Here is a 23,432-nt window from a genome sequence, read left to right on the forward strand (position 1 = left end):
TTTTCGGGTTTTAGTCTATTTTATATCCATTTTTGTTTGGTGCTCCTACTCATGCAACCAAACATCGCCATTTTCAATTATTCCCTTTTGTTTTCCATGCTAAAATAGTTTTTTTTTTTCCATGAAGAAGATTCATCCTTATATATTTACGTGTAGTTATATTTCGTTCTTTTGTTTTTATGTGTTGGAAATTTAATAGTTGTTGTCCCTTTGAATGTGTGGTAGGTGAATTTTTAACTCACATATTTTATACATGAATGATGCATGTATAACGTAAGGATAGTGACAAGTAATTATTTTGCTAGCCGGGTATTTTGAACAAATAAATGCATTAAACATCAAAATTAATCTGAATTCTGTGTAAGATTGACATTTAATTTTGGCTAAGTGACACAAACCAAAAAAAAGAATGATAAACTTAGCTTGTAAAAGGTGAAAACAGCGGCAAAGCAGTTCCCTATAACTATGATAATTTTTAACGAGTTTATACAGTGTTTATTACAAGAACAAACTTTTTTTCTTGATGTATGGTATTGTAGTGCAGACACGTACTTATAAATTAATACGGATGGTTTGATGTAAAAACCCTAAACCCTAAACCCTAAACCGTAAACTGATGAACGTTACGTTGAACGGAGGTTGAATATTGATGGTATTAATGTTATGTGGATTTAAATCTCAACTCTATGAAAACATATACCATTGGGAATAATTATGTGGATTTTCCTTTTTCCCTGACAACGTTCGATGATTATGGCTATTACAAACGTTAAATAATTACCTAAAGTGAGGTTATGATAAAGTTATTATTCAAATAGAGAAATAAGTGGAGTTAGCAACGAATTCAGAATATCAGATATTTGGTGCTGTGAGCTAGGAACTATCAAGATTGGTTAGGCTCTCAGATGGGTTCAAGGGCTTACGCTAATATATACATATTGTCGCTCTATAAATGGGCTTTAGGATAATCCAATAAGCCCAGTTTCTTCTTTGTCCGGGACATTTTTGTAGGGGTGAGAAGAAAGATTGTGGTCACACTGATCATAAATTACAATTTTCTTTTCTTTCTTTTCGGGTCAAACGTGATTAAAAGTCACTGCATTATCAATATATGGACGACGTGGCAGAAACAAAAGTCTATCGTTGAAAATATACAAATATTTAATATTATAAATGGTTGGAAATAATGAGTCTACCAAGTCGTTCTTTGTTTTATTCTAGTCCTTTTTGTTGTCACAACAAGTCAAACTTACGAAAATAGCTTTGGCCATTTTTAATTTAAAGAAAGTTTCCAAGCGTGACAAATAAAAAAGATGTCTACCCAAAAGTATGAGTTTTCGTTATTTGCTAGCTCAGGAATCGGCTGTTCCCCCGGCATAACGTTTATCCTTTGCTGTATTACCATCTACTGGTGGGTTTCTTTCGTTTTCCATTGCTTTTCTTCGTTATTTCTCCTTTACTAGTATGTTTAGTCTCTCTTTTTCATCTTTTGCTGTAAACTTTTGAGGCATAGTCCTCTCTGGGGGTTCACCCTATCAACAGAATGATAAGTTTCAGTGTTAAAAAAAAGCATGAGTCTAAATTTCGTCGATTGATGATCTTAAGAAGTGAGAACATACAAAAAGAAAACTAACAATACTCTGACTAGTACTTGGTAGATATATATTATCATCACTACGATAAAATATAAGTTTAACGACGGCGGTAAAAGAGAATTTACGAAGAATTAGCGAGGAAACACGTTTCGTAAAAGTAAAACACATCCTCGTGAGTTCGTCGTAAAAGAGACTTTACGAGGAATTGGCGAAGAAACACGTTTCGTCGTTACTCGCTCGTCGTAACGCATAGTTCCTCGCTAATTCGTCGTAACTTAGCGAGGAAAATATTTCGTCGTAAAGACAAAATACAATATTTCGTCGGAAAGACCACATAATTATTCCACGTAAGAATGTCGCTATATTTCCTCGTAAATACCTCGAAAGGAGTTCCTCGTAAACTACATGTATTTATCTCGAAAGTATTTCCTCTTAAAGTACATGTAAATACCTCGAAAATATTTCTTCATAAAATACTCGTTTAACCTTCCTCGTCATTTCCTCGTAAACTTTTCACGTAAATAAGTCGTAAATTAGCTACGAATTTATTTCGTTTTATTATTTTACAGAATTAAAAAATAATTATTTAATTATTTAATTCATTAGTAAAATTAAAATTTTAAAAAAAATCAATACGAAAATATTTTTATATATGTAAATAAGTTTTGAATTTATAATATAACAACAAAAAAAAAGAACTAAGAGTCGTTTATCGCCCGGTTTAATTCATCACTCCTCCTCTCTACATTTGCCTCGGCATGTGTGTCGGATGATGACTCGCCTGGAATGGGATTTTGTCGTCGCATGTTCCTCAACAAGGACTCCCATTCCGGATTTATGGCCGTTATAACGTCCAAGAAGCCCTCGACTCCACCCACACGAGCTGTGAACGCAGATCGCGTCGAGTCCAACTCGTTACGCAGCTGAGTGACTTCATCTTCCCGTGTCTGACCATAAGACAATGTCGCTCTCGGAACATCGTTGACGGAACCAATCCCCAATGTACGTCCTTTTTTTAGTGACAACCTTAAAAACAAAAAATAAATATTGTAAAAATTTAAAGTTAAATTAAATGAATAATAAAAAAAATTAAAATTTTAAAAAATTTACGTCCTCGTAAATCTTATCCACTTCAAGTTTGGATAAGGTGACGGGTAATCCGTCGGTGGACTACTGGGTCAGCTGGGCCTGGTGCTCGTCAACCTGAGCAACCAAGTCGTTGAAGATTTTCTCCGACTTGTCATCTAGAAATTGGCCGGCCTTGTTCTTGTGGGTCCTCTCGTAAAGTTGCAAAAGAGACGGGAATTGTCCCGTATATTTGGCCTAAAAAACATTTAAGAAAGTTAGAATATATATATATATATATATATATATTAAAAAATTAATTAAATAAAATATTTAATTACCATTTCTAAAAGGACACCGGCGTGGGGTTTTTGGCCCGTAGAGTGAAGCATCGGCCCGTGGCCGTGCTCATCTACCGTGTTACGGGAGGTAGAGCAAGACTGGGCGATTCTAATAGACTCAGGATCCCGCCAATAATGGATGAGGCCATCCCACACATCCGTGGTGAGCTCAGCGGGCTTGCCACGCTCATATCCCTTCACGATCCAGTCACCCTTCCAGTTGGAGACCGTGTCCAACAAGCGAACTTTCGCCTTCGCGTAAAACGCTTTCCTCACCCTCTCATTGACCCCCATGGACCAATAATATTTTTGCTGTAAAAAAAATTAAATTAATAATTAGTTAAAAAAAATATATAAATCATGAAAAAATTAAAGTATATATAATTAATTAATAGTAACATACAGCTTAAATTTTGAACCACGTCTTTCTGACGTAGATCGGCGTCTTTTTCCAGTTCAGATGTGGCATGGAGAAGTAACATTTGATCGTGTCAGTTACGTCCGATGTAAGACATCCGTCAACCCCAAACCTGAAAAAAATAAATTTAAAGTATAAATTATTTATTAATGTTATAAAAGAATTTTAAAAGAATTAAAAAAAAAATAATGTAACATACCACAAAGTTCCGTCCGGCCGGTTGGGATCTATGACTGGTAAACCTTCTCTGCCTGGCTGACCGAAAAGGTCCTCGACAGTGTACTGCGAGTAAGGAACACTCGGAGGCACCATCAAATCGGGATGAATCTCGGCGGGCATCGGAGGAGCCATCGGAGGAGGCACATGAGGAGGCATCGTCGGAAGAGCCATCGAAGGAGGCACATGAGGAACCGATGGTGCACTAGAAGAAGGCGACCGAGAAACTCTCTGAGAAGACTGAGTCTCAGGGACAGTCTTCGGACCCAAAGAACCGGGAGCTGAAGAAGACGGGTCTAAACGACTACCAGGCTCACCGAACATCTCTCTGTAATGGGGAGTAAGTCTGTTCTTTCAAACCGTCTGGAAAAAAAAATTAATTTTTAAAATTAACATCAACAGTAATTAACAAATTCTATAAATCTAGCTAAATTTCCTACATTAACCACCTAATCAACACTAATTAAAATAAAATCCGTAAACCTATCTAAATTCCCTACACTAACCACCTAATCTATCCTAAACTAATCAAATTAGAAAGGAATTAGAGAGACTTACCATTGCTACGAAATAGAGAGGAAGTAGAGAGGAATTTGAGACGAAATAAAGTGTGAGCGCTCGGGAGTATATATAAGAGATTACATATCCTCGTAATTTTCTCGTAAATTTACGAGGAAATACAAAGGCCCTCGTTTTATTTTACGAGGAAATAGCGAGGCCTGCGTTTTCCAGTTACGAGGTCTTTACGACGATTTCTGCTTACGTGGAATTAACGAGTCCCACGTTCTTCATTTATGAGGAATTAGCGAGGGCCGCTTTTCTATTTACGAGGAATGAGACGAAGCTAATTGGTCGTAAAAGCTTTCAAAATTTCCTTTAAATACTCACTAGTTTGCTTCTCAAATTACAGATAATCTCACCAATTTGTTTCTCAAATCAGAGATAATTACTCACAAGTTTGCTTCTCAAATTAGAAAGATTTAAAAAAAAGGAGAAGAAAGATACTAGAACACATGTGGGTGGAGACAAGGCTAGACTTACGTAGGTCTCGCTAGACTTACGTAGGTCTCGCCTTGTTTCTTCCCACATGTGATTCCAATATCTTTCTTCTCTTTTTTTTTTCCAAATATTACAACGGTAGTCTGTAATCTACCCTAAACTAATCAAATTAGAGGAGAAATAGCAAGACCCATGTTTTTATTTTACGAGGAAATAGCAAAGCCCGCGTTTTCTGGTTACGGGGTTTTTACGACGTTTCTACTTACGTGGAATTAAAAAGTCCTGCGTTCTTTATTTTTTTATTTTCCTCGGTATTTCCTCGTTAGTTTACGAGTTTGTTACGACGATTTCTTCTTACGTGGAATTAATGAGTCCCGCGTTCTTTATTTTTTAATTTCATCGTTATTTCCTCATTATGTTACGAGGAAATTACGAAGATTATGTTTAAATCCCTAAAATATGAAACCCCAAACCCTATCTTCCTTATCTTCTACTTCATATATTCCAAACCCCAAACTCATCTTCCCTTTTACCTAAATCTATTCTTTCCATTCCAAACCCCAAATTCTAAAACCACAATTCCTTAACTTATAATCTCAATCTCTTATTTCTAATACAAACTACCATTACCTTACACAAAATAAAATTATATAAATAGTTTTTCATGATTAAATCCATCAAATCACATGCATGCGTTAAGTCTGAAAATCAATCTTATTAAAAACAAATACATCAATCGGATACATCGACATTCTCGTCATCACTTGAAAATCATCATTTTCATTAAACTCGTCTTCAACAACTTCGTCCGTGGCATCGTCGGTAAGATCTTCGTACTCATGATTATGCGGATCAATGAGAAGGATGTCATCAATTTCTTGTTCAGGTTCCTCGACTTCATTTATCTGTTCTTCTTGCAATGGTGGTTCTTCTCCACTGATGATTCGTTCTCGAGGTGTAACTTTGATCACAGCTAACCAATTTATTCCCGATTCTATCATCCGAGGGTATGGAAGGAAGCTAACTTGGTCTGCTTCTGAAGTTAAGATGAAAGGTTCGAACCATTCACATTTGAAGAGGACGCATTTCAGCTTCAATATCCCTGGGAATTCGACTTCAATAATCTCCGTCAAGATCCCGTAGAAATATGTTTTCCCTTTCCCACATATTCCATAGTTACTGGTCGCCCGCTGTCTACCATACTCATATGTGTGAAAAGTATAGCCTCGTGTGAAATACATCTGTGATGTGGTGACCTTTACAAGTGGAGATTGAATTACTTCGTGTAACCACTTAGGATAATCTGCATCGTCGTCATAATCAACCTGCAAAAATAAAGAGAACGTTGAAATACAGATCATGTATGAAAAAAGAGTTTGATCGACCTGAAAAAATTAAGGGTTTGAGTTAATACCTGATTCTTCAACAACTTAATAAAGTGTTGATCTTTACTTTTGTCTACGTCACTTGTGGATATACCTGGAAATGTTTCTTCGACTTGAGAAACAAATAGACTATAAAATCACATTTTATAATAATTATTCTTTGGCAATTATATAATTTATATTTATATGTGTTTAGAAGTGTCCATATATGTTACCTTTCAAAATAATGCATCAATGGATCCTCGCAATTGAGTAGAATATATGTGTGTGCACTATGAGCGTCTTCTTCCCTCGACCACCAAACCTCTTTTGATTTCCCAGCGAGTCGCCAAATCTGGCTAAAGATGTCTAGAACGCCAGAAACTGCATATGTTGGCCCGACACCACCATCATCGCATCTTCTTGGAGCTCTTTTCCGGGTACGTACTTTTAATGCAAATTAGTACGATGTGAAGTGAGAAGTTTCTTCCGTCAAACTTCCAGCAATTATAGAACATTCAATTTTTGCGAGGTACTTTACTTTTCCCTTCAAATATTTCATGGCTCGCTCATACTGATACATCCATCCGTAATGTACAGGTCCACGAAGCAATGCCTCATATAAGAGGTGGACAGCTAGATGCTCCATGACGTCAAGATTTTTCCGGAGGAAATATCTTCTCCAAGTTGCACAATAAGATGAGAATGTTCTCCTGAAGCTGTTCCACGACTTCTTCTTTAAGAGTGCGTGTGCTCAGATCCCTGAAATATGCTCCAATGCCTTGTATATTCCAAAAACCATTAAACACATTATTAGTCATATATTATTGCAAACTAAACCATTATAAAATTATTGCGTTATAATATACTACCTGCAATTGTTTCATGTACGTTTGTTGGAAGTAGCTCCGTAAATGCAAAAGGAAGTAGTCGTTGCATAAAGACATGACAATCATGACTTCATCCCTGATTACTTTTGACCCTTTTCAACACATCTAGAGAGATTTGAAACATACCCATCGAGGAACTTCACTTCTGATGCCACCCAGTTGAACAACACCGACTTTTTTTTCTGAAGACAATCTGAATATCGGAACGGGAACTTGTCCATTGCTTTTTATATGTAACTCACTTCTTGAGCAAATATCCGGCAAGTCCAACCTCGATTTTATGTTGTCTTTTGTCTTCCCTGGGATATTCTATTCGTGATGTTCTCAAAGAAATTCTTCTCTATATGCATCACATAAAGGTTGTGGCGCAGAACAAGATCCTTCTAATATGACAACTCCCAAGATATACTTTTCTTGTGCCAGTTGTGATGAACACCGTAAGAATCAACCATATTACGAGGGACATGCCAATTACCACCACAATGAACTGTTTTGTTAGCTCTGTAGTAGTCGATTTGCGCTTCAATTTGTTCTCCAGTTAGATATGGAGGAAGAGTGTCTCTGACAACCCTTTTGTGCCTAAACATTTTCTTGTTTCTTTGGTACGGATGACCAGTGGGAAGAAATCGACAGTGACAATCGAACCAACTTGTCTTCCTACCATTCTTCAGTTGAAATGCATCTGTCGTTCCATTACAATATGGACAAGCTAATATCCCATGTGTAGTCCATCCAGACAACATCCCATAGGCAGGAAAGTCACTTATGGTCCACAAAAGCATCGCTCGCATAGTAAAATTCGTCTTCGTTGAGCAGTCATACGTCCTCACCCCTGTTGACCACAAATCCTTCAACTCTTTTATCAGTGGTTGTAGGAAAACATCCAGAGACCTTTTTGGATGGTTCGGACCAGGTATTAATATGGTCAAGAATAGCAACTCCCGTTGCATGCACATCTCTGATGGCAGGTTGTATGGCGTAAGAAAGACTGGCCAAAAGAATATTGTCTCTCTGACATTCCGAATGGACTAAATCCATCTGTGCATAATCCGAGATACACATTCCGGCTATTGCTAGCAAAATCCGGATGTACTTTGTTAAAATGTTTCCACGCTCTTGCATCTGATGGATGAGTCATCTCACCATCCATCTGAGTATGCTCGCCGGCCATCTCATCTTTCCAGTAGTCTGCTCTTATTGGTACAATCTTTTCAATCTGTCTGTAATTGATAGGTACCACATCCTTTGGCACGGTACCTTATTACGTCCCCGTCCTTGTGGCTTGAATCGTGGCTTCTTGCAGAATCGACATTCTTCTAACTTCTCATCATCTCCCCAGTAGATCATGCAGTTGTCGATGCAAACATCTATCATCTCCGAAGGCAACCCAAGACTATAAACCAGTTTCTGAATCTCATAATAAGAATTAGCAGACACATTGTCTTCCGGCAAATACTCTTTAAACAAGTCTGCCCATTCATTCATGCAATTTTCAGGTAGATTGTGATCAATTTTAATATTCATCATTCTAGCAGCCAACGACAATTTAGAGAGACCTTCTCTACAACCACTGTAAAGTGGCTGATTCGCCGCATTTAACATTTCATAAAACGTTTTTGCATCTATATTAGGTTTTTCATCTTCATCATGAGCTACGAATGCATCAGCTACCATATCATGAACCCTATCATAATCTACCATATGCTCCTCCTGATTGTAACTATGTTCATTATGCAAATGATGATCAACCGGTTCTTCCTGAAAATTGCTATTACTACTACTAGCTTCATTCTGATCATAATTATAACATTCTCCATGTTGAAACCAGATATAGTAATTTGGCGTGAAACCTCTATTTGTTAAATGCTTCCAAACATTTTCACTATTTGCCAATTTCGAATTGCTGCATTTCCGACAAGGACAAAACATCTTACCACTTTCTTGGGCGAGCGATGTGGAATCTGCTTGATGCATAAATATCTCAAGCCCCGCAAGGTATTCTTTTGTCACTCTTCCGTTAGCATCTCTATGCATATACATCCACCTCCGCAACTCGAAAATATTCCAGGAGCCCGACATTTTTTTTCTTTCACGTTTTTTTTTCTTTCACGTTTTTTTTTCTTGTTGGTGTGTTTAAAATGATGTTCAAACGTCCATATTTATAGAAAATTTTTGAATCTGGTAGTTGTAATTTTGGGTTGACGATCTATTTCTCCCTGAGAAGTATCATATATCACTAGATACACACAGACTTTTGACCCCGTTCTATTTCCCCCCTAAATTAAAGTTCGAATCCTATATCCCCCCAATTCGAAAGATCAAGTTCTTTTCCCCCATACCGTCGAATTTAATGGTTTACTTGGGTGAACCAGTATGGAACCAAAATAAACCCATTTTAAACATAACCAAACCCAGTTAAAAACCCGACCCTAGTCTTTAAAAACCCCGATTCCTAAAACAAGTAAAGTAACGAACCCTAACAAAAACGAATTGGGGAAATTGATTTGTGGGAGAGATAAAGAGAAATTGAAAGATGAGTGATGTTTCTGGAGCTTCAAGTGGGTCGTCAATGGTGCGTTCAAGGAAAAGGGTCATGGGTGTCCCAAAACAGTGTTGGTGCGGATATGAAATCTCGACTTTGATGTCAAGATCAGACAATAATCCGTATCGTCGTTACCATAGGTGTTCTTATGCTGTTTCAAAAAAGGTAATGCTTACTCTTATTGATTTGATTGTGAAATAACTCAGATTCTAACTTGATCGATCGATTTTAGCTTGAGAATGATAATCATTTCTTCAAGTGGGTGGATGAGGCATTGTTAGAAGAGATTAATGTTCTGAAGAACAAAATGAGTAATCTTGAAGAATTGGTGAAAGAATTTATGATGGAACGAGGAGAAAGTGAGAAGAAGGTATTTGAGAAGATGGAGATGAAGCTAGAGACAGAGCTTTTCGACAAGATGGATGAAGTGTTAATGGAAGCGAAATGGAGCATGAAAAAGATGTGTGCTGGTGTTGTAATAGCTTGTATTGTTGGGTTTGTCATCATTAAGCTTGTGTGATGGATTTCATTTCGATAAATGTTGTTTAATGCTATGAAGTAGTATGTTGTTGTACTTGACTTTTTATGTTGTTTAATGAAATTGTTGGTATTTTCATACATGAGAATGATACTCAATCATGATGACAACACAAACAAATCCGAAAAATTCTTGGTTATAACCTACATGATCGAGTCATGTCCATACATAAGGAAGAAAACACCAAAATAAGTAGAAGGATTCTTGTTCATCATACATGAAGATGACAACAACAAAATAAGCCGAAAAAGAGAGAAGACACAACTCAAAAAATACTTCTTCCACTTCATGTCCTACTGTAGTTACCGATAAATAACATCAGGGGATTCACCTTGACTGGCAAAAGTTTGAGATGGTTCAGCTTGTGGAACCTATAAAAATTAAAAAAAGTCTTATGTAAGTTATGAAAGGAGAACCATATAGAGGATAGGAAAAATGAATCATACCTTCTTATGGGGTCCCTCCTTATGAAAACGAATATTGTGGTTAGGCGCACCACAAAGTCCACAATGCATAATGCGCTTCAACGCCTTCGGTTTCTTCTTCACAGGAGACTCATTTTTGCCCTTTTTCCTTTTGTTGTCTTTCTTCTTTTTGCGACCAGGCTGGTGTGGCTCAGGAGCTGGATGCACTTCAGGGGCTGAAGAAGTCGGCCAAAATCGTGCTCCTCTCAATGGTGTTATGCCCTCTTCGTATGTCCTCCTCCACACTGTCGTCCGAAACCAGTGACACACAAAATCCTCAGCCTCTAGTTTTCTATCCAAGATGACACCGTATCCATGTTCACAAGGGATCCCAGTGATATCCCACCTCATACACGTGCATGTTCGATTCTCCAAATTGACACGGTAAGAACATGAGTCAACATTCACCAACCACATACCATTTGTGCTTCTATAAATAGTACACTCTGATGCTTTTTTGTGCTCCAAAGCAAGTATATCAACCACATAAGGTGTGCATATGCTCTTGTGGTCTTGAGCAATCAGATATCTAGAAGCGATACGCACCATTGCAAGACGTGCAATGGTATCCAACATTGGTACCATTGGCTTTTCACGGGCACAAACGATGGAGGCGTTGAAAGATTCGGTTGAGTTGTTCTCAACGTCCTCACAATAGTTCCCCAACTTGAAGAAAGCTCTAACCCAAGTCATTGGATTAGTCTTCATCACATCTGCATACACCTCTGAGTCGTAGTTGAAAAGCCTATCTAGATTCTCCTTGTACTCCGCCTCATTGTAGCTCCAAGCAAGTTGCCAAATATATGGCTTCATGTCACTCTTCTTTCCATGTTTAGCTTTCACGTTTCCATAAATGTGTCTAACACACATTCTATGCTCCATCTTCGGAAGCTCCAACTGAACTGCCTTGATCAGTCCCTGAAACCGACCACACACAAACATAAAAAAAATTAATATTTTTTAAAAATATAACATGACAATCAAAGCTTACCTTCTGACGATCGGAGACCATAATATATCCATCACCATCTCCTAAACCCAAGTCTGTCTTGATATGCTTCACAAACCATATCCAATTTGGAGTATTTTCTACTTGAACAACTGCCCAAGCAATGGGGTAGATTGAATTATCCCCATCTCGACCAAGAGCCACTAACAATTGTCCTTTAGTTTTCCCTCTTAAGAATGTGCCATCCATCCCAATAAGAGGTCTACACATAGCTTTCCATGATCTCCTAAGCACATCGAAACACACATAGAAACGGTCGAACACATCTTTTCCTTCCTCATTTCTCTTGGTCTCGACTTCCACCGAAGAGTTGATATTTGACTCGAGAATCTCGGCAGCATAGTCTCGGATTCGAGCAAACTGAGTATCATACTCCTTCTCAATCCACCCCATTGCTTTATTTCGGGCAGCTTGACATTGTGCTCTAGAAACCGTGATCTTCCACCTCTCCTTGATCAGTTCTTCTATCTTCATTGGCATGAAATATTTTGGTTCTTCTCTTATCTTATCAACAAATAACCTAGCTATCACCGGGACCTTAAGCATCTCACATTCTCCATTTGGAACACAACTGTGTTCATTCTTGTACACTTTAACATACCATCTCTCTGGTTCTCCTTTACTCGAGCAATAAACACGCCACTGACAGTGTGAATCTACATTCCGACCAACACAACTAAAACCAAGTTTGGTTTTGTCGTACCTATACTGCTTGATATTGTGACCAGTCTTCAGAGCGTAGTCCAATACCGCCTCTTTGAATGCAACTCCATTGAAGAATACTTGGCCCTCGAAGAGATTCCCGTCACCTCTTCTGATTCGATAACGCTCTCTTGTCCTCTGTCGTTTCATTTGTTGCTCTTCACCATCTTTCTCCTCATCTGTATCACTATCAGTCTCGGTATCGGGATAGATGTTATGCCGGATGGGAGGTTCGTTGATGAATGCAGCTACATCTTCTTCAACCCGGAAAGCATGTCTCTCCATCTCTTCTTCGTCGTCTGATTCATCCCTAAGTGAAGGAATCGTGCTTTCACCAACTGTCTCCATTGTTTCTACTTGTAATCAACTGAAATAGGCCGGTAAATCTTTCTAGGGTTTGTTTGTCGATGAAGAACACTGGGGATTTGGGGGTTTATGTATTCGGGTTAAACCAATAACAATTGGGTTATAATCGGGTTTTAATCGGATCTTAAACGGATCTTTTCGGTTAAATCGCGGTTTTTGTTGGGCAACAATAGATTACGGTTAAATGATCAACAGTAAACCGGCGCTAATTCAAACCTATGTGTATTGCAATGTTTAAATTCGACGGTATGGGGGAAAAGAACTTGATCTTTCGAATTGGGGGGATATAGGATTCGAACTTTAATTTAGGGGGGAAATAGAACGGGGTCAAAAGTCTGTGTGTATCTAGTGATATATGATACTTCTCAGGGAGAAATAGATCGTCAACCCTGTAATTTTCCTAGGAATTTACGATGAAATTTAGTTAGGTGGCCGAAAAAAACGTGATACAACCACAATGTTGGTGGATTCAAAATTTCCTCGCTAAGTAGACGTAAAATATTTCTTCGTAAAGTACACGCTACATTTACATCGTGTTTACGAGGAAAGTGTATTTCCTCGTAAAAGCCACATGACATTACATTGACTTTACGTCGAAATGATTTAGTCGTTATTTTACATGGAAATAACGCTGATTTTATATTCCCTCGTAAGTTCCTCGTAAAGTCGACGTAACCTTACGAGGATTAATTTTCATCGTTAAGTTTCTTCGCTAAACTTGTGTTTTCTTGTAGTGCATGCATATTATTGATATGTCACGTACGTTGAAGTTCAATTTCAGATATTAAAAGATGATATTTGGTGGTATTTGGATACAAATTGCTAAAATTCCCTTTCTCGCAGAAAATATGAAAAACACATAAAGTAACGTAGAAAAGTATCTTAGAATACTTGACTAATGGGACAAAAACAATAATCGTTGTTGGTGGCTTTAGGTTAAGAAGACAAACTAGGAGATGAGAACTAAAAGCAATAAGCAAATATGTTACAGAAAAAAACACTTATAAATGCTAAAATAAAATCAAAAGTGGAAATGCTGGTGGAAGGTAAGGGGACGTGGTCACTGACTCACTGGCCAAGCCACCTTAATGGAAGAGGGTCATTTGATGACCCATACGCATTTTTTTATAAAAAAAGTGTTTATATTTAAAAAAAATTGATAAAATATAACAAACTTATACTAGTTTACTATAGTCGGCCCGTCCTACGGACGGGATATACTTGTGATCTAAATTATTATTTTTTGTATGATTTTTTTGTTTGTGTTTTACATTTGCATTTGCAAGCGATATGTATGATAATGATTTTTGTCTTTTGAAAAGTTTTAGGCGAGGAAGAATTATATATGATAAGATATATTTTGCTTGGTTACAATAGTTGTTTCTATATTAAAAAGTTGTAGCATTGATATGTTGTGAGGGTTTCAAATGGTCTTCATGTTATTTATTTTTACAAAAAAATTAATCTCATATTTGGTGTGTTATTTGTGGTTTGACATATTTTGGTTCATGGAGGATTGAGTTGTGGGTAATTTTTCGAGTATTTTATAAGAGTAACTACTTTTTATGTTGAAATCATAGTCTTTCGACATATTATTAGAGTAAAAGTGGTGATTATTTGAAGTTGCATCTATACTATTAAAGCATAATCCTTCTTAGGATTATGCCCCTGACTTGTTTAATTAATTACAAAAAATTTCATTACCTTTTTCAACTATTTTTAATGGTTTTCGGAAATTAAAAGCCCAACAAATTAGAAAGTAGCAAGTTTCTATCCAACTAAACAAAACAGTCCAATAATTTAAACAATTTATCCATCGTTTTTAAGCCTATTTCATGTATGTTTATTAACCCATCCATATTCGTTTGTGTTCTAACCTTATACCCTAAAACTCTATTCATACCCTAACTCTATTCAAACCCTATTAACACCATCAAAAACACATTGTCCAAAAAACTATACCAAATAAATTGGAGTTTATTATAATGTCTATGTCTTATTTAAAATTTTCTTATATGAAGTTGCCGAAATATATTAAATATTATATTTCAATAATATTAATTATACTATTATAGTATAGAGTTAGCATATTTCTAAATCATTAGTTTTCAATGTTATTGACATTTTAAACAGCCATTAATATTTAAATATTTATATTTACCAAATTTGGTATATAAATATAAATATGAAAATAAAACGTAATAAATAGAAACTCATAGATTTTCGGATTCAAATCAAATAAATTCCAAGAATATTCTCTATAACATCCATTTTCGTAATTTTACATACAATAAATTCAAAAGATAATATATAGAAACATGATTTTCCGTTTTAACTAAATTAACTTGATGAATACGCAGAGAATATATTTGTTTGACATAGTAACTGAATTTTCCGAAAACAAATCTTAAAAGATAGAGATATTCGATAATAAAGAGAAGATCCCCCAACTTTCTCCCCAAGTTTCTCCTTAAACCTAAGCATTCTCTTTTGTCGGTTTGAGGATACTTAAACCTGTTTTGGGTTGGGTTATAGAAAACAAAAGTTGGTCGTTGATTTGTAAGCTCAATTTACCAGTAACCCTTCATGTAATGTTTGATCCTATAGGCTTTAAATCTCAGTTTTTTAATATTCGTTAACATAAACATGAATAGTTTTGTTCTTATTAAAAATAGTTATTTTTATGAATTAATTTTAAAATGGTTCTTATTTTGTATTATAAATGTTAATTTTAAAATAAAAAATCTTGATAGTTTTCGGAAAGTTATTATATATTGTAAGAGTTTTAAATATAATTTATTTTCATTATTAAAATCAATTTCAATATAAATTGATTTATAAAAGATAAGAAATATTACTATGTAAGATACGAGTTTCTCAATACAACGAAATCACAAGAATATTATATGTTAAATATTTAAATTTAGCCGATTTTGTTCTAAAAATACAAAAATGTGATTTTAAACCGTATTATCCAAAAAATAGGTACCGAACCAGCACCAAATTGAACTCAAAACTTTATTGAGTTTTTAATATTTTTATCCCAGTCAAACTGAGAGCTGAACTAATTAATCCGAAACCAAACCTAAATTCACAAATAATCGAACGGTCCCTATATTTTTTAATTCGAAAAAAACAAAATCACATCTGAAACCGAAAACCAAAAAAAAAATAACAAATTACAATTGGAATGAAAATTGAACGCACGTGGCTAAACATATTAGTGAGCAAATAGATGGATTAATAAAATTTTCAACGAAAAATATCCCGCGCTTTCAATGTGCGGGTCAAAATCTAGTTTCTTATTAAAAGTAGAATGTTATATTGAATGCAAAGAAGGTAGTCAAGCAAAGCTAATCAAAATAAGAAAACGTTGAAACTGGAAAGTATGAAAATTGAGTAGTGATCGATGACTGTAGGCACTTGTTAGTCACCTTAAAACCAACTCAAAGAACTCCTCCATTTTTTTAAAGTAATAATCACTACATCGATTTCACGGATTATTGAGATAACACTTTCTTGATGGCATTATAAAAGATCATATATAGTTCCATAACACTTCTTTTTCCTTATAAAGACATTTTTCAGCTCCAAACATGTCAGTTTGCCGTTTATGGAAATCCATAAATTTTTATGCATTCCTCATGCCATTTATGGAAATCCATAAATGGTCTTCATGTTATTTCTTTTACAAAAAAAATGATCTAATATTTGGTGCGTTATTTGTGGTTTGTAATATTTTGGTTCATGAAGGATTGAGTTGTGGGTAATTTTTCGAGTATGTTATAAGAGTAACTACTTTTTATGTTGAAATCATAGTCTTTCGACATATTATTGGAGTGGAAGTGGTGATTATTTGAAGTTGCATTTCTTATTAAAAGTGGAATGTTATATTGAATGCAAAGAAGATAGTCAAGCAAAGCTAATCAAAATAAGAAAATGTTGAAACTGGAAAATATGAAAATTGAGTAGTGGTCGATGAGTGTAGGCACTTGTTAGTCACCGTAAAACTAACTCAAAGAACTTCTCCATTTGTTTAAAGTAATAATCACTACATCGATTTCACAGATTATTGAGATAACACTTTCTTGATGGTATTATAAAAGATCATTTATAGTTCCATAACACTTCTTTTTCCTTATAAACTCATTTTTAGCTCCAAACATGTCAGTTTGCCATTTATGGCAATCCATAAATTTCATGCATTCCTCATGCTCTCTTGTGCATAGCAAAATTGTAGTATAGATATAATTACCTATACCATAATATATGTTTGCCAATATGCAAAGATATTTTAGTACTTGTTGCGGGTTTGTTACAATGTCAAAATTGTTTTTTTTTTCTAATATTAATTCTTGTATAGATTAAGTAAATATTTTCTTACTTAATCTCGTACACTGAGTTTTACAGTCATCGATCTGAATTGAATGGTTTTGGGATATTATAAATCCTCTATGTTACAATTAAAATAAAAAAGCGAAGAAAAATACTCTGGCTAAATATTTAATCGTATGTTTAAATAGAATCCTAGACAGCAGTCTGGAACATCTATGTGTATAGAAGTTCTCTTTTAACTTTTTCTATACTATCACCTTTGTATACTTTATAATATTTAATTTCTACGTTTTGGTAGCTCCCACACATTGTCGGTACCTCGTCCGAGAATCCCAATAACTGATGAGTCAATCACGCTTCAAATCGACTTCAGATTCTGTCATACTTCTAATCAAATAGTGATCCCAAGTACCGTTCCGGATGGGCCCGAGTGAAAATAACATGCAAATTTATAAAACTTGCAAAAATAGATTTAGATTTGTTAAATATATTTTAAGCTAGAATATTAGCAAAGCAAAAACATAAAGTTTGAATTTATAAATTTATTTTAAATAAACACAAAATACGCATTCATATTTGAAACATGTAAATTTTACATTTCCTGGAAAGGATTTGAAAACCATGGAATAAATATCTGTAAAATAAGATACAATTTATGGCTTATGAAGTCTACTATCTTTAAATTTTAAACAAACTTTTTTTTTTACAGCAAAACATTCACAGACTCATATTGACTCTGTAAACCAAAGACGGTTGTTTCCTAGAACTACGTGCCAAGCTATCCGCCCTTTGATTCTCCGTTCGGGGAACATGGATGATATCTGAGTTGAGGAAGCTTCTTCGTAAAAGCTTGATATCTTCCAGGTAGCTTTCAAATGCTGGCCATTCTTCTGGTTCCGAAACCATCTTCACCAATTGAGAACAATCCGTTGCAAACGTAACCTGAAACTATCTTAGGTTCTTCATACATTCCACTGCCCAAATCAACGTCTCCACCTCCGAGTGAAGAGGTGATTGACACGCCTTTACATTCCTTGCTCCTAATAAACCATCAAAACCTGATAAAGTACTATACCATCCTTGTCCCGAAAAAAGTTCATTCTCTTTCCACGAGCCATTTATAAAACACCATTGTCCTGTAGTTTCTAATGTAGGTCTGGTCTGTACTTGCCTCTCCCTTCGTTGAACAGTGATAACATGTGCTTCAGCCCAAAGTGTCGATTCCAGTTCTGCTAATCTAAGTGTTTCTCTTGGATCAATATCCAGATTACTAAACACTTTATTGTTCCGACCTTTCCATATATACCATAATATCCATGCAAATTGGTGATCATCCATCTTTGGAGTAACTCGCCAAAAGAGATGATCCATGTTACCAAAAAACGAACAAGTAGGAAAAAATTCGGATTCGATGGTATTTTAGATAGTGCCCACACTTGACGTGCTGGAAGAAATTCAAAATAACATGATTAATTGATTCCTCCGGGTCTCCGCATCGAGCACGACAAATATTCCCTTGTATTCCTCTCCCCTGCAGATTCTTCATTGCCGCTATACAACCTGAAACGAGTTGCCATAAAAAAATGCTTTAACTTTGGCGGGCACCGTACTTCCCAGCAGAAAGCTTTTAACGGATCCACTGTGGGTCCATAAAAATCTGGTGGTTTTTCCTTATCAGGATAGACCCGTTCCACCTGATACCCTGATTTGACCGAATATTTCTCATTATTAGTGAAATGCCATCCATTCCTATCATCCATCTGATGTCTACTTAATGGAATACTTTCAGTAATATGTGCATCATGAGGATCCACCAAAGCCCTGATTGCCTCAAGATTCCAAGTTCGGGATTCCAAATTAATGAGGGAATCCACTGTGAGATCCGGGTAACTGCTGTGAAGATTTTTGTTTGCTGGTTTCGGGCGATTGGCTGGGATCCAAGGATCATTCCATACTGAAATAGATGAACCTATTCTCACCCTTTTAATTAGTCCTTTACAAACCAGAGATCTAGCAGAGATCATACTTCTCCAGCCATATGACGGGAAGTAAGACCGGATCGGTTCAAGGGGTGAAGCATTCCTATAGTACCATCCTTTAAAGACTCTAGAGAAAAGAGTGTTTGGTTTCTCAATCAGCCTCCACAGTTGCTTTCCAAGCATCGCCGTGTTAAAATTCATAAGATCCTTAAAACCTAATCCACCATTGTCTTTAGGGAGGCATAACTTATCCCATGATTTCCAATGCATGCCTTTTGTGCTCCCTCCTGGACTCCACCAAAATTGAGCTACTGCACTTGTTAATTTTTTAATTGTAGGTTTTGGTAATCGATAAACATACATGACATGATTTGGCAGAGCCGTAACCACCACTTAATAATCACCTCCTTCCCATCTTTAGTAAAATATCTAAAAGTCCATCCATTTACTCTATTATTCAAACGTTCTTGAACAAATCCGAACACTTGGACTTTAGATCCCCCAAGGCTTTCGGGTAACCCTAGATAAGATCTCATTCCTCCTAAATTCTGAATACCCAGAATAACTCTCAACTCTTGTCGACTGGACTCTTCTATCTGGTGTCCAAATTGAATTGAAGATTTCTGAAAATTAATTTGTTGCCCGGAAACAGCCTCGTACTCTTCTAAAATCCTGAGAATAGTTTGACATTCTTCTATGTTTACCTTACAAAAGAAAATGCTATCGTCGGCAAATAACAAATTAGAGATTATCGGACAAGCTCTCGCTACCTTCATACCAGTTAATTGTTTTATCCTCTCCGCCTTCTTGATATTCACAATTAAAGTCCCAGTACACATAATAAATAAATACGGAGACAAAGGATCCCCTTGACGTAGACCTCGCTGGGGAATTATAAGGCCTCGCGGCTGGCCGTTGAGGATGACCCTATATTGAACCGAAGAGATACATTCCACCATTAGAGTGATCCAGCGAGGATCAAACCCCATTTTGTTAAGAAGGGCCTCAATAAAACGCCACTCTATCCTATCATACGCCTTGCTCATATCCGTTTTAATGGCCATAAATTTATTTTGACATGACTTATTTGTTCTCAGACCATGAAAAATTTCCTGCACTATAAGAATATTATCCGATATTAATCTTCCTGCCACAAAAGTCGATTGTGTCTCCGAAATTGATCGGGGGAGGCAAATTTTCAGTCGTTGACACAGAACTTTCGATATAATCTTGTAACTCACATTGCATAGACTTATCGGCCGTAGTTCCATCATCCTTGTAGGCCTCTCTACTTTTGGAATCATGCAAATATTAGTAATATTTAATCATGGATCCAAGTTGCCTATAACCAAGAAATTATTCATCATCTCAACCAAGTCCTTCTTAACAATATGCTAGGAGTGCTGAAAAAACAGGGCTGTCATTCCATCCGGACCTGGCGCTTTCTCTGGATGCATCATGAATAAAGCCTGGCGAACCTCTTCCTTTGTTGCTGTTCTCAATAGTATCTGATTCATTTGGGGGGGGGGGGAATAGACAGAACTATCTCATCAAGAAAATTATCAAAGTCCGTTGGGTTTGTAGTACTAAAAAGACCATCAAAATAATCCACCGCCACCTTCTCAATCCCATTTTCCTCCGTAATCCAATTACCTTGATCTTCATGGAGCCCCACTATTTTATTACGGACCCTACGCTGCTTTGTTAGAGCATGGTAAAATTTGGTATTGAGATCTCCAGATGAATGCCACATATTTCAGCTTTTCTGATGCCAATATTCCTCTTCATCCTTATACGCCTCTTGTAACTTTCTGGATACCTCAAGGATGTCCTCTTGTGATCTACTATTATCTGACTGGACCTCCTCAAGTGCATGTTGAAGATCTTTAATTTTGTCCTTTCCGTATGGTTGATTATCCTTTCGCCATGATAAAATTTCATGACGACAATTACTAATTTTTATAACAACATCCTCCAGTTGTCATTCATGATTTTCTGTCCATCCTGCCGCAATTGATTCCATAAGCCCCTCTTGTCCAATCCATCTCTTATCAAATCTGAACTGACCCCTTTTTTTCCTTAATACCTTATCCTCCAAAAAAGCTATCACAGGGCGATGATCATATTCTGTGTAAGAACATGGGAAAAGTGTATGTCACTCCTCATTTGCCAAGGCCCGATCCAATCTACACCTGATCGTCATTGCTCCTTTTCCTTTACCTCTCTTTGCTTGCCATGACCATTTATTACCGCGAGCCGGAAATTCTAGAAGGCCACTATTCCTTATCATATTGTTAAAGGGTATGAATGAAGTGGCACTTCTCAGGGGTCCCCCATCCTTTTCATGATTTCCAGTATTCCCGTTTAGATATCCAATAATAAACCATGGTTCAGATCGTGAAAATCCATACCGAGTTAGTCTCTCCTAGACCTGTTCTCGTAACTTTTGCACCGGGTCCCCATAAACAAAAGTAAGAAAAACTTGTTTTCCTTTGACCACTGCCTCGATATCTATCATTCTGTCGCTAGAATATAAGATTTGAACTTGATATTCTTTATTGTAATAAAGAGCTAAACCACCACTTCTCCCGTTTGGATCCACAGTAACCAAACTATGATATCCAAAATGTGATTGGAATCTTTGTACAAACTCAAAATCATGTTTCGTTTCAGATAAAAGTTGGAAATCTGGTTTATGTTGATGTCATATCTCCCGAAGATAACTTATAGTCCAATAACTCCCCAGTCCTCTACAATTCCAACTTAAAATATTCATATATAAAATATGTATATTGCTCCTTCGAGCCAGTAAATACAGGTTTAATGATACCCGTTAATATAGTAACCTCAAAAGGCCACTTCCACCCTAGTTGTGTAATACTCAAGTAATCGCTGATAAACCAAACCCCAACGTCTACGATCAACATTCTGGTGGCCGCCATTTTGTTCGTTTCTTCTAAAAAGCTTCTAATAACGAGTGAACTCCATGGTTTTTATAGTATTAACCACAAGGGGTTATAAAGTAATAGCAATAAACTTCATAATCTCCGACAAAAATCAACTGGAACAAATAAATCCACAAGAAATACCCTACTCCAAGCATCAAATAACACCTTATAAAAATTGAAGCAGATAAGCTTCACGTTAAATAAAACCAATGATCCCTTCCACCCATTGTGTAAATGTGTTTTCCTTAATTCCAATAGCCAATACCTCATTGCATATTCCACATGAGCTTCAATAAAAAATTCTTTAAAATATTTCCATATATATCCCCGCATATGACCGTAACACATTTGTATGAACATTTTGGTATTCAAGCCAACGATCCAAAGGCTATAATATGATCTGAGGAACAAACCCAACCTCAAAATCAAAACCGACGATCCACTCCACCAACCAAAACTCAAATTTACCCACTGCAACATCAATAACCAGGGCACCGAGTGCCCCATCTGAAGACAGTGCGTAAACAGGCCATCTTAAGGAAGAAGACACTATGATACCAAGAATCAGCAACAATATAATATATACAAAGCACTCCTGTTCCTCATGCATCCATAACCCAGCCACATCCCTTCAAACCAACTATAAACCTCTATATACTTAGGTCCATCACCCGTAGCATGCTTCAGTTCTCTCACGAAGAAACCAGAGCCTACAGTAACAAAGCCAGACTCCATACACACACACCACCAACAAAAGAAAATACCATTTTTATTCCAAAGCTTAAAAGATAACAAGAACAACAATTCAAAAGATAAAACCACAACATAGACGCTCATTAATCTCATTGAATACTTTAAAACTTCTTTCCCGCAAACCCCACCTTCCTTGCATAAATGAAATGCTAATAAAACCTGATCCATAAAACTTAGGATTTTTGATTTGGCGCTTTCGGGTTTGAAGTTCCCTTGGTCTCCGGTGGCTTGCCGTTGTCTCCGTAATGTGTAGCTCCCTTGGAAGCAGCACGCTTAACCAGAGCATTAGCAATGCGCATCTTGGTGCTTCCTGCAGTGCTCGAAGTAGGCTTAAATAGTCGCTTTCGATTCCCTTGCTTCGACGGTGCATCCCCTGGTCCCTTGCTTTCTCCCTTGTTAGTATCACTCTCCACTAGACCCTCTTCTTGTATAGGGACCTCATCTCCCTTGGTCAAAGCTTTCTCAGCCTCTTCCTCCGAAAGAGTTTGAAAATCCTCTTCCGCCCCCAAATCGAAACCGCTCTCCAACAGGTTAGCCTCATGAGCATCCATCTCCATCTCATCATCCTCTACACGACCTTCATGTTCCTCAAACAGACCATTTACTATTTGTAACCCCATACCCTCATCAGTAGGATCCGAGACTACCTCTGTTCCCTCTGCTTGAGTCCTACCTAACTCCAACTGGAACTCCTGAGAAGGTGGATTCAACGAGCTCTCATCAGAGACCTTAAACTCTCCTTCCTCCTCTCGTGTGACAATGGGATTCGGCTGAGCTCTTGTCTGACCAGAAGAGGGCCTAATACGCGTCTCCTGATCACCAGATCGTACCTCCTCCCTTCTATAAGTTATGTGGCTTGATCCCTCGCTATCACCTCTGTGTTTGCCGTGATGATGAGCGCCTCTTGT

General features: G+C 36.8%; 2 protein-coding genes across 2 annotated transcripts; one reads left to right on the forward strand and one right to left on the reverse strand.

Moving 5' to 3' along the window:
* The first annotated feature begins 9,421 nt into the window (after positions 1–9,421).
* Positions 9,422–14,748, forward strand: LOC106408363 (uncharacterized protein At4g04775-like). The gene is made up of 2 exons (XM_013849153.3): positions 9,422–9,595; positions 9,663–14,748. Exons 1-2 carry the CDS (start codon positions 9,422–9,424, stop codon positions 9,948–9,950), a joined length of 462 nt encoding a protein of 153 aa, XP_013704607.1. The 3' UTR covers positions 9,951–14,748.
* On the reverse strand, positions 10,271–12,491 carry LOC106378714. The gene is made up of 3 exons (XM_013818804.2): positions 11,424–12,491; positions 10,415–11,350; positions 10,271–10,339 (listed from the first exon to the last, which is right to left on the reverse strand). The coding sequence occupies exons 1-3, from the start codon at positions 12,489–12,491 to the stop codon at positions 10,271–10,273; spliced, it is 2,073 nt and encodes a 690-aa protein (XP_013674258.2).
* Positions 14,749–23,432: the final 8,684 nt, after the last annotated feature.

This window comes from Brassica napus, chromosome C5, assembly GCF_020379485.1.
Source record: "Brassica napus cultivar Da-Ae chromosome C5, Da-Ae, whole genome shotgun sequence".
Lineage (NCBI taxonomy): Eukaryota > Viridiplantae > Streptophyta > Magnoliopsida > Brassicales > Brassicaceae > Brassica > Brassica napus.